The sequence below is a fragment of the Gossypium raimondii genome, chromosome 4 (genome assembly GCF_025698545.1).
Source record: "Gossypium raimondii isolate GPD5lz chromosome 4, ASM2569854v1, whole genome shotgun sequence".
Classification (NCBI taxonomy): Eukaryota; Viridiplantae; Streptophyta; class Magnoliopsida; order Malvales; family Malvaceae; genus Gossypium; species Gossypium raimondii.
Window position 1 is genome coordinate 48,678,974 of NC_068568.1, and position 16,514 is coordinate 48,695,487.

A 16,514-nucleotide genomic window follows, 5' to 3' on the forward strand; every position below is an offset into this window, starting at 1 on the left:
CATAATTACATCTAATTCCTATATCATATTTGGTAATAAAATTGTAATTATGCAATTATATAATTTATATTTTTTAAATATTAATTACTATAAAAAATTCGATACGATCAAAACAATTTCTAAACTAGCAATTAAAATTAAAATTAAATCATCATATGTATTATGTCAAGATAAAAGGTAGTCGATAATACAATTACTAATAAAATAGCTAGAAAAATAAAAGCATGTTTATTAGGTTATTGTTGGTCTTTGATTGAGTTTACCATCATTTGAATTTAAATATGCATCATTAAGATTATCAAGATCTTATTCTTCAACGTACTCTTCAAAGTATGAATCATCTCAATTTCACAGATGATTTAAGTTATGAAATATGCAACATAATAATTTGATCCAACCTTATTTTTTATGTCATACTAAGATGATTTTAATATGAAAAACATATTTTTAGAACAACAAATGTTTTTCTAACCACATTTTGAAGCCTTAAATGTCTCGTATTAAAGAGTTCATTAGTTATCTATGGTGCTTGTGTCTGTACCATTCTCTCAAATAATATCATACCCTACCATATGGTGTAAGAAAATCTTCTCTATTTGCAGAATTAAATCGACCTTATAATATTTGAGTTCACATTCCAAATAGTTAGTAGCTTTAATTATAAAAACTTATATAAAATTAATTTGAAGAAATACTTATGTTAGGTTATATCCCTTTTATATATTACTTACATCAAAATATACGAGCCTATCATCCAGTCAGAATTAAGTCTGCAACATTATGAACGCCACAAATGAATAAATCAATAAATAGATTCAAAATCTATTTTATTTAGATCCTATCCAATATACTATCAATCTAGCTAATCACGTCAAAGTATTTGGAATGAGTACTAGATATGAGTATCTTAGATATTTCCAAAATTTTCTATGTATTTGATCATACTTCTATATTCATGCCTGCATATGTGTTGGAAATGAATACTCAACGAAAACGAAGAATAGCATGATAAAAATTTCTGGGTAAAATAGGCTGCTCTTCTAGTTGTCGGTAAAACGAAAACTCTATTGTGGATGCATGCAAATGCTCCATCTCATTTATTCATCTTCCCAATACCCACATCAGATAACTCCTCTATATACCTCGTGTGTTCGTTGCTCTATCATGCATACATATCCCTTATCCAACACAATGGAAACTTGAATTGCTGTAGGCTATGACACTTTATTTTGGCCCATATTTGAAAATGTACATGAAAAATAAAAATAAAGGCACACCCATCTTGGATTCATATCCATACCGAACACCTATTCTTAAGGTAACATGGTTTATGAATATCCTCACTTTCATGGTTCCATTTTGAATGTACTTTCATGTATTTTATTTTTATTTTATTCTAGAGAATAGGGAAATTAAACCCAGTTTGGATGATATATGCATCTATCAATGAGTCAAATATTCGGATTCTTTTATGTAAATTGATTAAATAGAAATATTCTGCAAAAGATCATAACCTAACTAATAGGTTACAAGCTTCTGTTCTTCATTCGATGAGATGATACACTCCCCAAAGGGGTATTCTTTTTGCTATAATCTCTCTAATGTTATTCCTTTTAGTTGAATAACTAACAGGAGAAAAAAAGAATGGTTGTCTATTTTCAGGTTTGCTCACCGAGTGTCCAATGCTGATAAACTTGAAGTAGGAGCCATTGGCATTCGAAGAACTTGTTGCAGTAAGCGAGCTGCCAGACGCTGAGTGATCCCACCAACTACACGGCCACCTAGACTGCGTGCCTCGGGTTGTTGAAGGATCTGCTCAAGAACACATCATTAGCCAGAACCATAGAATATAATTCTAATAGCGTAAAGAATTAGTTTGGGGCTAAATGAAAACAGCCCAGAGTTCCTCATTCAATTGCAGGGTCTCTGGTGCTAAAAAGTAGTTCTGCAAATTCAGGATTTTCCATAGCCATTAAGGCATCAACTGCTAAACCATTAATTCGTACCTGAACCCACACAACAGCTATACCGCTCGATTCACATAGTAATTGTATAAGTTCTCAAAATCTATGTTTCTTCGACTCTTCATTATTCTTGAAATACCCATGTTTGTTGCATATTTGGACATGGGTACAAGGACAAGACCCTTTAAGAACCCTCTGAATACATTGAAAATTTAGATGAAACTAAACTTACCCTGTCAGACAGATACTCGAACTCACACCTAAGCCTAAGTAATATAGCTCAAAATATATACCTCCCAAAGCTGGAACCATGAAACATGGTCCATGGTAAAGACCATTCATTTTACTGGGTTGCCAACTTATGCAATTTTATTTCATCAAGAAAAATAAAGTAGAATAAAAACTTAAGCAATTTTAGACCATATATTAACTATTAATTCTAGAGCTCAATATATATCAACCATCCAAAATATCTTGGCAAAAAGAACTGACATAGACATTAAGATCAATGAAAAAAGAAATTCTAACAGTAGTTCAACACTGCTGCATCAATTATGGCTTCTGTGTCTGTGTCTTAGTATGTCTCTTTCTACTTTAGTGACTAAACTACAACACAAATAAAGTTTACTTACTTGTAAAATAGGCTGCAAAAGTGCTGGATCAAAGTTTTCTGACGACCGTAGAAGCCCCCAGATTCGAAAGACTTGGTCCCGGAGCTCCATCATGCTTTGCAATTCAGCACTGCTCATCGCCAGCGCTCCATTTCCATTGAATATTAGACTACGCATAAAAGAAGGTACGGAGTTGTATGTATCAACAAATGTGCATAGAGTAAAAGCTTCAGTAACACGAACAGCCTCTTTAATGACCAAAGTCCTAAGCTCTTCGCCATCTGGTCCCAGTAGTAGCTTTAAAACAGGTTGCAAAGCATCTTTCGCTGAGAAATCTCGGTCCTTGCTTCCTTGAACAAGAAGGTTTTCTAGTCTATTCCACCTGTCACAAACAGAAATCACGTATTTCAGGTCCACAGATTTCAACAACTGAATACACAAAGAAAAAGAGGATGTTGTAGAGATTAGAAGAAGTCTTTTGTAATCTTTTACTTTAGGTAATTAATATCCCTTGAGACTAGGATCCCTTTAATTTAAGAGACAAACCCCTTAAGTTTAGGATTTTAGTTTCTATTCTTTTGTATAATCTTTTCCTATAAGTACTATGGTGTAATATACTGCTGATTATACAGAAAATAAAATTTTTTTTTCTTCCACTCAATTCTTCATGGCATCAGAGCTAGAATAAAATTTCCCACTGTTTCAGGCTGAATCAGTCATATCAGAAAGTAGCAGACCAGCAGCAACAACAGAGAGCACCATGATTCTTGGGAGATTCATCTGATCATTCATTGCAGCTGACCCTTCATAAGCTAAATGGAAAAAAGTACCTGGAGTGGGTGCAATCCGAGAAGCTGGCCATTGATGGAAGGGGGAAGCTTGGGTATTTGACAGGGGATATGAAGAAACCAGAAGATGACAAACAGCTAGGCATATGGCGGTCCGAGAATTCTAGGATCATTGCTTGGCTTATTAACTCCATGGAACTTTCAATAGGTAAACCTTATCTTTTTCTTCCTACTGTAAAAGATGTATGGGAAGCTGTGAGAGAAACCTATTCAGACGTTGAAATTTTTTCTCAAATATTTGAATCAAAAACCAAGTTATGGAGGGTTAGACAAGGAAACAGAGAAGCTATAGAATATTATAATGAAATGGTGTAACTATGGCAAGAGTTAGACCATTATTATAATGATGAATGGGACTGTTCTTCAGATAGTGTAAGATTCATGAAAAAAGAAGATGATAGCCTATCCCTTTTTAGCTGGGTTAAATCTGGATTTTGATGAAGTCAAAGCTAGAATCCTTGGAAAAAAGCCATTACCTTCTATTAGAGAAGGCTTCTCTGAAATTAGAAGAGAAGAATCTAGGAAAGAAGTCATGTTAAAACTGACCTTGATCACAAATCTTCCATAAAAAGTTCTGCTCTAGCAACAATGAGAAATGACTGAAAATGATAGGAAGAAAAGGCCATGGTGTGACCATTGTAAAAAACCGTGGCATACACGTGAAACCTGCTGGAAAATCCATGGAAAACCACCAAATTTGAGGGAGAAAAAGGCTGAAAACAGATCCGCTCCAATCACTGACAAGCATTCCAAGCAGCAGGTGCAGAACAAGAGCAACAATCTACTCAGGAGACACCTCCCTCTACGAAGGAGCAGTTAGAACACCTCTATAGACTTCTCCAATCTCCGCAATTTCAAGTTGTGAATCCTCCAAACCAACCAACTCCCTCTGGCTCTGTTGCTCAATTAGGTAACGTTGCTTCAGTTTTTCTCAGTGAATATAAGCCTGATTGCTCTTGGATTATTGATTCTGGTGCAACTGATCACATGACAAGTTGCACCCAATTTTTTTCAACTTACACACCTTGTGCAGGAAACAAAAAGATCCACATTGCTGATGGTTCATTTTCGGTAGTTGCCGGAATAGGAACTATTAAACTCTCCCCTTCCTTAATTTTATATGATGTTCTTCATGTTCCAAAACTTTCTTGTAATCTTGTCTATCAGCAAGATCATAAGCACTTTAAATTGTCATGTTATATTTAACTCATCTTATTGCAAGTTGAGGACATAATCTCAGGGAAGATGATAGGCATTGCTAGAGAAAGCAGAGGTCTTTATTTCCTAGAAGATGGAACCAAATGTGAACAATAAGTTTCAAGTGTTTGTTTGAACACTAGTTTGATTTTCAATAATGTTATCATATGGCACTATAGGTTAGGACATCCAAATTTTTATTCTAAAACATTTGATTCCAAGTTTATTTTTGAGTAAAAATCCATCTTCTTTCAAATGTGAGTTTTCTGAATTATCTAAGTATCATCGCTCTTCTTTTCCATCTAGGCCCTACCAAACATCAAACCTTTCTTAATGATTCATAGCCATGTTTGGGACCATCTAGCACATCAATCTCGTATGGAAAAAAATGGCTTGTGAGTTTTGTTGATGACCACACTCAAGTTAGTTGGGTTTATCTACTAAGGAAAAAAATCTGAGGTGAAAGAAGTGTTTAGAATCTTTTATAAAATGGATGAGACACAATTTCAAGAAAAAAATCAGATTTTTCAAAGTGATAATGGTAGAGAGTATTCCAATGAAATATTACGAGATTTTTTCAATGAAAAGGCTATCGTCCACCAAAGCACATGTCCCGACACTCCCCAGCAAAATGAGATAGATGAGATTAAAAAATAAGCACATTTAAGAGGTTACTAGGGCATTACTTGTTACTTCTAATGTACCAAAGAACCTTTGGGGAGAGGCTCTTTTGACAGCAACCTACCTTATAAGCAGGATTCCTACGAGAACTTTGAATTTTAGGACTCCTTTAAGTGTTTTACAAGAATCATACCCCATGTTTAGGATAACAAGTGGTTTACCTTTGAGGGTCTTTGGGTGTAGTGCCTTTGTTCATATTCAAAATAAAAACCGTGGGAAGCTAGATCCTAGGGCTTGAAAATGTGTTTTTGTAGGATATGCACCAACACAAAAGGGATATAAGTGTTATGATCCACAAACAAAAAGAATGATTGTTTCAATGGATGCTACTTCTTTGAATCCAACTTTTCTTTAGATCTCATCTTCAGTGATTGTTTCAATGGATGCTACCTTCTTTGAATCCAACTTTTCTTTAGATCTCATCTTCAGGGGGATACTTATAATGAAGACTCAAAATTCTTGGTGGAAGATTCTAACTCTCTTGAAAAGCTTATTGAGCCAGAGATTCAAATAAATATGGGATCAAATTATTTAAATAATGCTAGCTTAGAAGAAATCTTTTGTAATCTTTTACTTTAGGTAATTAATATCCCTTGAGATTAGGATCCCTTTAATTTAGAAGACAAACCCCTTAAGTTTAGGATTTAGTTTCTATTCTTTTGCATAATCTTTCCCTATAAGTACTATGGTGTAATATGCTACTGAATATACAGAAAATAAAATTTAAAAAAAATTCTTTCACTCAATTCTTCAGATGTATTAATCATTGTTCGTACCTAAACCTCTCATCCTTGAAAAGCAACTCTATGAGAGCATCTCTCAAATATGGATTTGGATCTGTGAGAAGCCTTTTAGCAAAGTATGGGTATGAAGCAGCCAGCACTTTAAAATTCGGATCGGCATAGAGGGCCAACCCTTCTAGCACAGTAAGGGACCGCAATATCAGTGCATAATAGGGAGGTACTGCAAGCAAATTAAAAACCAAAACATTAGACTGCATAAATATACATATCAACCACTCCCTCCGCAGTCTTCAGAGGTATGTTAAAAAATAAATTGTTTCTTGAGACATTGGAATTTCAGGATATAAAATGATGATAGTGGTAAAATATTTCTAAAGAAAAGTTAATAGTTTAGAAAGAAACCATAGAACCAGAACTCCCACTGACTACAATCTACTTTACTCAGATTTTGGGGTGAGTGCCGGGTACCGGTATTGTGTGCAACATGGATATGTTTAAGTTTTCCATGTTTTTGGAGGATCTTTGGAGGATTATATTCCAATGCCTATGTTCGAACATGGTTACTAAATAAATAAAGAGTCAAAGCAGTATACTCTATAATAAAACAATCCATTATAGAAGCATACACTAACCAAACTTAAGGACAAGGCTCAAAAGTATATGGAAAGAATCAGCTCACCGTTAAATGGGTATTGGTATAAAACAGAACCCAAACCATCAACTAGGGTCTTGAAGTTTAGTTCACTAACAGTGTAGCTAAGAGCATCATCAAAGAAGTCCCGAAGTGCCGGCACAATTGGGGAAACATCTACATCAGTTGACAAGAAATCCAGAGCATAGTAATCACGGGCCATAGCTTCATAATCTCGATTGACCATGTGAACAACATGACCGATTATGGCGAATCTTGCTTCCTCCGGGGTCTCACTCATCATCCCAAAATCTAGAAAAGCAAGTTTTCCTTCAGGTGTTGCCAAAAGATTACCAGGATGAGGATCTGCATGAAAGTATCCATACTCCAGTAGTTGCCTGAGGCTGCACTGGATACCAGTGGTCACTAAATCCAAAAGCTTCAAACCTTGCCTTTCAATTGCGGCCTGTTCATTCAGTTTCACTCCATCAACCCACTCCATTGTCAATACTTTGCCACTCGTATAATTCCAAAAGATATCGGGAACAAGGATATCCTCCTTGTCAGCATACAACATCTTGAATTTCCTGGCATTTTGTCCCTCCTGCAGGCACCTGTCAAATTAACACTCATACCCCAAAAAACGGTACCGAGAATAAGAAATTGCACTTCTTTTTGTCTTTTTTTTCCACAAATTCAGAAAAGATAAATGTTTTCACTAAGGTTTTGAAACTTTTTAAGTATATTGCTTCTTAACTAATACGTACCTAGCATATGCATTACATTCTCAGAATTTATATAGCAAATTACATCTAAATCTAGTCTCTCAAATTAATCTTCCCGAACATAGCGTAAAAGAAAAGCAAGTTGATGGATTTTTTAGGACGTTTCTACTCTTGAAGACGAGAAGGGGAACCAATTGCAGAATGATGTCATAAGATTGGTGACCAGAAACACTAACCTGCACATAGTTGAGCTCTTGATAAACTCGACTGGCAAATTCATCGATGAGTGCAACAGCATCGGTGGTGATGATGTCAACATACTTATTAATGAAAAATCCTAGACCTCTTATGAGATAAAAATCGAGTCCAATGGCATCTTCAATACCAGGTCGTTGTACCTTGACAGCAACGGTTTGTCCTGAATACTTAAGTCGAGCTTTGTACACTTGACCTAAACTAGCAGCTGCAATAGGAGTAGGGGATATGGTGGAGAAAATGGACTCCAGTGGCATCCCCAACTCTGTTTCGATGCATGAGAATGCATCTGCATCAGGAAATGTGGGCAAAGCATCCTAGGAACATGTCAAAATAACTTAGTAAAATTTGTTCAAGGAGAAAACCTCCAAGCAAGTAGATCTCACAATATCAAACACAACAAAATTATAGGATATAAACACAACAGAACAAAATAGTATGAGCATGAGTGTCTCGAAATGCTCATATCATTAACATATCAACATTTATACAAATATAAAAACATCGATTACGACACCATAAAATACAGGAATACCTGCAGCTGAGCCAGCTCCTCGAGATACTCCGGAGGGCAAAGGTCAGGCCTAGTGGATAAACCCTGACCCAATTTTATAAAAGTAGGGCCTAGTCTGGTGAAGATAGTCCTCAATTCAGCTGCTCGTTTCCTCTTGTTTTGATCTAAGGTTCCATTCTTTTGGTCCAAAAACAGTTTCAAAGCAAAAGTACCCAGTGCTACCAAGATTTCCAAAGTCCTTTTCACTGCCTAAATCATAGCAATTTCCATTCCTCATTAACAAAAAAAAAAAAAAACCCTACTAAATTCCATTCATTTATAACGAATTTATGATGAAAATGACAAGTATATTATCACCTTGACGGGACGAGACCCATACTTTTTGGCAAGCAATTGGGGGCTGTAAACGGAGGCATCGGCAGCACGAGCCAAGGCTCGAGCCTCCGCCTTTAGTTCCTCGGCTCGGTCAGTTGCTAAAACCTGTATAGAGGTGGACGATGGCGAACCGTTGACTCTGGGTGTAGCTTCGACCAAAGCAGCTCGAGGACCGAATTTGTAGCCCTTGGGTTTGGATATAGGAAACCCTTTACCTGCTTGTAAACAGAAGGAATGACCCCCAGCTGAAACAACAAGACTCATGGCTGCCACTGCAACTACTTTCCCCCCTCCAACCAATGGATTCAATAAAACCAAAAAATGGTGGAAAGTGTCACCCTTTTGGTTGATTCATAGATTTTACCAAAGGGCAGTAAGTTGGTTTAGACTTTCCATAGACTCGTAAAATTTCTGACGTCTTTCGTTTTTGCTATTTTAAAATCTCTTCTAGAACTCCCATTTCTCCTATTCCGATCCATTTTTGTTATTTTGGGTAAATTCAAAAAAAAAAAAAAAACTTACTTTAGACAGTTAATAATATTAAAATACAATGTAAATATAATTTTTCATATCACCTCCCTCTCAAGCCCTTTCCTTTCTCTTTCAACTACCAATTTTTATCAGTCCACTCACTCTCCACTTCTCTCCACCACTTCCATTTCTCTTTCAACTACTTATTTGTATTTATATTTATAATTTTTAGGATAAATTACATCCAATTATTATTTTTTTTTTATCATTCAACTATCAATTTTTTTAATTTGCTCACTCAACTATTAACTCTTTTTTTTTTTTTCGTCACTCAACTAATCAATATCATTTTTTTTCTCTCTGATGGGAAGGTGATCAAAATCTCTCTCATCTTTTGTCGACTGTACTCTTGGAGCTGATGCTCATGCTTCTGCGGTCTCTTTCTTTCTTTCTTTCTTTCTTTTAGCAGTAGCAGTATTCTGTGTATATATATGCATATGATAATTCTATACAATGGTGGAATTGTAACTTTCTTGCATTACCAAAAATTGGGTTATGGTTGTTGTTCCTAGATAATCTACAATCCCACCCTGAACTCAAGCTTTTCATTGGAATGGATGTGGATCCGCTCCTTCTCGCATCAATGCTGCTATTTTCAATTCTCACCCTCATCCAAACTTCCAAGCTCACACTTTTCTCAAAAAAATCATTTGTAAATTTTGAGAGTTAATTTTTTAAAATTATAACTAAATCAATATGATATCTAAAAATTAAGGGCTAAATTTGTTGTTATACTAATTTTTTAACCGCCATGTTTAATGCCACTTATTGGAAATGGACTAAAAAGACAATCTTGATTAGTTGGATGAGTAAATTAGAAAAATTGATAGTTGGGTGACCAAAAAAGAAAGGGGACAATAGTTGGGTGATCAAATTAAAAAAATTATAATTGAGTGACCAAAAAAGAAAATGGGAAATAGTTAACTGACTTGTGGTATAATTTACCCTAATTTAAGGTAAATTGCAGCATGATCATCCAACTAATCCCATTTATCTTTTTTTGTCCCATTCCATTATCTTCCATTAACTTTGTGATGGAGAGAAGACGTGCTTGTTCTACATTGGCATAATAACAATTGTAGGTCTCAACTTTTGTGCATTATGTTAATTTAATCATAATTTCTTTTTAAAAATAATTCTCAATATTTACACATTATTTTAACTTGATCCTAAATAGAAAAAATTATAAATTATAAAAATACAAAAATTCAAGATTTCTTTTTTTTTTTTCGTTTTGTCTTTGTGCTTAAAAGGATTTCAACTTACAAATTTTGTTTTTCTTTCAAAGAATTCTCATTTCAACCATTCTTTTTAAAATCAGATCGATGGTCAAGTTTGTCAGACCATCGGTTCGATTAATAAAAAAAATCAGTTCAACTATCGATCCAATCGATTTGTAATCGGTTCAACTGGTCTTTTTAGCAGGTTCATATCATTTTTCGGTCTAACCAGTTCAATGTCACTTTTCGGACCGGTCCCTTGACCAATTCTCGGTCTAGCTGGTCCAATTCAAACAACACTGATTTCAACGTTTAAACTTAAGAGGTTTCAAATTTTTTAATATTTTCTTCATCTTTTTATCTTTATTACGTTTTTCCCTTACACGTTGTACACACATAATTTTGTCTGGATTACTTAACTCAAACTTTGTAATATCTAAGCTTCAAATCTACCGAATTGAATTTGGTTTAGTTTTAATATTAAGATAGTGTTTGAAAAGCCACTTAGTAATTGAATTTGGTGTAACTGTTTGTAATTACATAGAGATGGCATATTAGGGTAACCATTGTAATTGTTACGTCCCCATTAGATTGGCTGTAATTTGAGCACCCAATTACACTTTTAAATTCTTAGAGGGAGGGTGAGAATTAGACTAATTACACATGTAATTACAATCAAATCTAATTTTAAAAATTATTTTTTATAGAAATTTAAGTTATAAAATTATATTATGAGCATGAATACGTTTAACTATTTGGGATGTTTATGGCCAAAAATTATTTATATTATAAATCCTAAAATTATATCATAAAAATAATTTGTGTATTTTATAATGTTTAATAAAAATATTTTTAAATCTTACTAAAGTTATGATCAAAATGTTTATTATAAAAATAATTTACTTGTTATAAAAGTATTATAATGTATTCATTTATAAAATTTATGGTCAAGAAGTATGGACATAACTGATTTATGTGCCCATTTTATAGATTATAAAAACAATATACTTATTCATGAAAAAGTGTTACAACTTTTATCATAACTTATTTATAAAAATATATATTTTTAAATTTATGGTAAAAATCATATTTTTATAAGAAGGGTTATAAAATTATTGGATACTTTATAAAACTTTTTTATAAATTTCATATTATCTTTTTACTTATTTTATGTATTATAAAAAAATTATAACTTAGCATAATTTTTCTTGAAATTAAGTATATATAATTTTTTATAATTAAAACTTATGGACTAATTGCACCATGAACCCAAACATTAAATGGTAGATATTGATTATACAAATATAGAATGTTTTCTTACACCATATTGTGAGGTATGATATCATTTCATTTAAGAGAATGGAAGCAGACATGAGCGCCACAGACAACTCGCAAACTCTTTAATTCGAGACATTTAAGGCTTTGAAATGTGGTTGAGAGGACATTTGTTGTTTTAAAAAAATATTTCACATATTAACATCACCTCATTACAGCATAAAAAAATGTTGGATTGTACTAGTATGTTGCATACTTCATAACTTTTTTCATAGTTGGAATTGTGATATCTATACTTCGAAGAGTACATGGAAGAAAGAGATTGTTAGCTCAAATAATCAAATCGAAATTGTTAAGAGGGGGTGAATTGAATTTTTAAAAATTTTGTGGATGCTAGAGAGAAATGATAGAAAATTGAATATAAGAATTTAGAGTGGTTTGACTTAGAGGTGTCCATGGGTCGGGTGGCCTGGCCCGGCCCAACGGCCCGCCCAAAATATAAGAGGGTTTGGGTAAAAATATAGGCCCAAAATATAGGTTTGAGCAGAAAACGAGGCTCGTTTAGAAAACGGGCCGGGCCTTAAGCAAATTTTTTTTGGCCTGGGCCCAGCCCGGCTTGGCCCGGATATAATAAATATATATTTTATTTTTAAAATATATTATTACATTTCCCATTTCCCCTTTCCCCGTGCATCTGATAAATCCCTAAGCCCCTACCCTTCCCTCTTCCCTTTTTTTTTCCCAAATCGAAAATCCACCTCCACCGATCCACCATTCCACCTCCAGTCCTCCACGACTCCACCCAATTTGAAAATCCACCTTCACGACTCCACCACCTCCGCTCTAACGGTGCTTCTAGCCTTCTACGTCTTCTGAACCTCTCATTTCAAATGTGAGTTTGTTGTTAACCCTATTTCATGTTAACCCAATTCGAAGTAGTTTTTTGCTTTTTGATTTTGATTGTGATTTTGATTTTTGTTGTTAACGGTTTTCTGATTTTGATTTTGACAAACTCCCTCAAGGTTTCTACCCAAACCTTAAGACACAACCCCTCTCAAAGAAATACAAATAAGAAAACTAAGAATAAACCCTTACAATATTTGAATGTTTGCAAATTAAGGGTGGGTTTGGATAGGCGATTGGGTGCGGTGCGGTGCGTTTAGCTTACTTTTTATCTCACGCTACAGTATCTAATCTCACCGCCACCATTGTTTTTACACTAACCGCAGGTAAACTCACCGCCCATCCAAACTCACCCTAAGCTCAATTACAAAGAAGAACACTTGAGCTGATAGAATAACAATGAAGCTCACAAGTGTATAAAAGAAAAGTATGGGAATATTGGGCACAAAAGTTGTTTGGTTGATCTTTTAGCTTGAATATTCTTTCTTGCTGTTGTAGAACCTTCGGAAGCTGGTATTTATGCCCTCTAATTCATTTCTAACCATTGTGGTTGTTGAGGAAATAAATAGAGCCGTTGGGGATGAAAATATCAAATCATTTAATTCACCTACAACAAAAAAATATCGATACTTTTTCTATGATATTGATACTAGTAGCATTTAATGTCTGATTTAGTGACCGTTAAAGTTAGTTTACAATGATACCAAAGACGATTTGTCGGTTCCTGGCAAAAAATATTGATATTTTTTAAATAGGTATTGATACTTTTTTGTGATTGTTTGAAAAATCAACAAGTCAGAAAGTAAAAGTGGTATCGATATAAAAATATTTTGTCGATATATTTTGAAAAGTATCGTTACTTTTTGCTTTTGTTTTTCAAATTTTGTTTCAAGATAATAAACAACTTTGGTAACGATAAAAATATGGAATCAATAAAATTGTATGGGTATCGATACATTTTGAAAATATCGATACCACTTGTAGGAAGCATTTTTTCAATCGATTTAAAATGTTTTAATCGAGTTAAAGAGTCTCAAATTGTTTTTGAACTTATTCCAAAAATGTTTAAGTGTTCAAAATATTTTCTAAGATGTTTGGAAGTTTTGAAATGAATTTTATCGTTGAACTTTATAATATCTTTGTTAAAAATAAACTTTATTCAAAAACATTTTTGTTTGTTATATCAAAACAAATTATCAAATAAAGCTAGTTTAACAATCTCCTACTTTTTGATATAACAAAACATTTTGATAATGTTTTTATTGAATTTGTTACTCCCCTTGTTAAAGTTCAATTTGAATCAATGACTTGATTTTATGAATTTAAAACAAAAACTTGAGAGTGAAAATTTTGGCCACTTAGGTGTTGGCATTAAAAGATTGATTATAAAAATAATCAGTCAACTACCAATTAAATTTACCTTTCTCGTCTCTTCTCCCCCTTTTTGTTATATAAAAAAAATCAACAAATAAAACTTAAGAGAGAGACTTTGTTAGTCCAAGAATAGAAATTGAAATATATGAAAATAAAGAACTAACATTAAACCCTTTAAGTATCTATAAACAAGATACCAAAATAAGCATGAAGGTTCTAACATAAAGATAGGTAAATGTGAAATGAAAATGAGTAAGATGCATGAGAAAAAAAAATGTACGCTAGTCCTCTTGACGTGGAGGAGGAGGAGGAGGAGGGAATTGAGACATAAGATATGTTATATCTTCCTCCATCTTGGACATATGAGAGTTTAAACTACTAACATTATTATTAACTTGGTCAAATGCATCATCTACTTGAGTAAGGAAACATCTAAACTTCTCACTCAAAAAAGTAACAGCACTAAGGATGGCAGCAACCATGTCGTCGGAGTGAGACATAGCAGATGGTTGAACAGATGAAGAGGTCGGTGGAGGGGCCTGCTCGGTAGGAGGAAGATCGTCATGCTCTTCTTCAACGTCTTCATCATCAACCTCTTGAGGATTGGTTAGTCATTCTTAACCCAATTGTCGGTAAGAGGATCCAATTTAAATCCAGCACGATGAAGGGCAGCAAAAAAATTAAATTGTTCAAAAAAATAAAAGTATAGAGACTAGTTTTAACAAATGGAAAACATAAAAAAAACTACGTTAAAAGAAATGGAGAAGAGAGGAAAACAAAGGGAGAAACAGAAGAGAATGGAAAATAATAATAAAAAAGTTAAAAGAATAGAAAAGAAAAAAAATTAAATTGTTCAAAACGAAAAAAATATGGGAATCGATTGTATAAATTAACCTAAAATTTTTGTTTGGAATTATGATTTACCGTGCCACGTCAGCTTACTGTTACACTATTAATGGCTCAATGACTAAAATGTTACAACACGATAACGTAAATGACTAAAAAATAACATTTCAAATATAAGTGATTAAAATGTAACATGAGATAAATAAAAGTGAGTATTTTAGTAGTTTACCCTATACAGTATTATAAACTTAAAAATGGATCGAACTGGGACCTTGAATGTCTAAACCCGAACCCAACATATATTTTAAATGAGTTTAATTTTTGTGCAAAGCCTATTAGAGAGTAACTTATTAAAATTTTTAATGTTTTATTTAGTTTTTCTGTATTTAATAAAACATGATTAACAAATTTTGGTTTAACCGTAAACCCTTTTAAAAACTTTTTATTTTCTATTTATTGTGAAAAAACAAAATTTGGTTTAAAAATCATAGGGTGAAAATTATTCCAACACAAAAATATGAAAATAAATAATTTATACAAATAATTTCAAATCTGTAAACATTTTAAATTGTATAAAATAATTTAATTAAATAAAATTAAAATATAAAAGTAGTTAAAAAGCGAAAATCTTGGATTGAGGTTATTTCCCTCCATTTCTTTCTCAAGCATTTGTCTTTGGAAGGCAGAACAGAAGAAGGAACAAAACAATCCATTAAACCCCAATTTGTAGATTTAGAAAAGCTTCAATCTTTATTCATCGTCAAAGCAAAAAAAGTTTCTGATTTGAGTTTTTTCTTTTTGTGAGATTTGGGTTGATGGCGGAATCAGGGAAGAACAAGACGAAATCATCGTCACCCTCATCTGGGTTCTTAAATCGTTCATTTACAATGCACGCCTCAGTGGCGGAATCTAAGGTTCATCTTTTCTTCAAGAATCCACCTCCGTTGTCTCACAATCGAGCTGCTCCGCTTTCCAAATTCCACAATTCAATGGATAGCGTCAAAGGAAAAGTTAAAAAGCTTCGGAGTTTATTCGAATCTAAACCTTCATCATCTTCATCCACCTTACCCAGTCCTAAAGAATCTTGTCCTAAGCCTGTTTTGAGACCGACAAAATCAATTGGTTCCGGATTTATTAATCCTACCATAAGGTTACCCGGAACTGAAGATCGAATTGTTGTTTATTTAACGAGTTTACGAGGGATTCGAAGGACTTTTGAGGATTGTTATGCTGTTAAGATGATATTTAGAGGGTTCAGGCTTTGGGTTGATGAAAGAGATATCTCCATGGATGCTGCTTATAAGAAAGAGTTGCAAAACATATTGAAAGTGAAAAATGTGACATTGCCTCAGGTTTTCATAAAGGGGAAGTATATTGGTGGTGCTGATGTGATCAAAAGCATGTTTGAAATGGGTGAATTGGCTAAGATTCTTGATGATTTTCCAAGGAGACAACCTGGGTTTGCTTGCAATGCGTGTGGGGATGTCAGGTTTGTGCCTTGTGGGAATTGCAGTGGGAGTCGAAAGGTGTTCGACGACGACGAAGGGTCGCTTAAGCGATGCTTCGAATGCAACGAAAACGGCTTGATTCGATGCCCTGGTTGCTGCGATTGAAGGTGTTTTTCTTCATATATTGATGATGTGTATGCTGGTATCGAAATGATCATTCGATGTCCACCCCATATTGTCAATGATAGTATAATACAATAGCATCTTGATTCCTAAGGGGATGGGATTCTCCTTTTATGCCTATGGTATTGTAAATATTTTAGTGTCATGGTCATCTACTTTACTTACGGTCTTGTAACTGATGGGCTGCAAT

At 33.8% G+C, this 16,514-nt stretch overlaps 2 protein-coding genes across 2 annotated transcripts; one reads left to right on the forward strand and one right to left on the reverse strand.

Moving 5' to 3' along the window:
• Positions 1-1,447: 1,447 nt before the first annotated feature.
• On the reverse strand, positions 1,448-8,995 carry LOC105779975 (hypothetical protein). Its single transcript, XM_012604010.2, has 7 exons — positions 8,527-8,995; positions 8,191-8,418; positions 7,637-7,972; positions 6,724-7,279; positions 6,078-6,264; positions 2,597-2,957; positions 1,448-1,812 (listed from the first exon to the last, which is right to left on the reverse strand). The coding sequence occupies exons 1-7, from the start codon at positions 8,806-8,808 to the stop codon at positions 1,669-1,671; spliced, it is 2,094 nt and encodes a 697-aa protein (XP_012459464.1). The 5' UTR covers positions 8,809-8,995; the 3' UTR covers positions 1,448-1,668.
• A 6,406-nt stretch (positions 8,996-15,401) lies between these two features.
• LOC105778821 (uncharacterized protein At5g39865) lies at positions 15,402-16,504 on the forward strand. Its single transcript, XM_012602579.2, has one exon. The coding sequence runs from the start codon at positions 15,509-15,511 to the stop codon at positions 16,304-16,306; it is 798 nt and encodes a 265-aa protein (XP_012458033.1). The 5' UTR covers positions 15,402-15,508; the 3' UTR covers positions 16,307-16,504.
• The last annotated feature ends 10 nt before the right edge of the window (positions 16,505-16,514 follow it).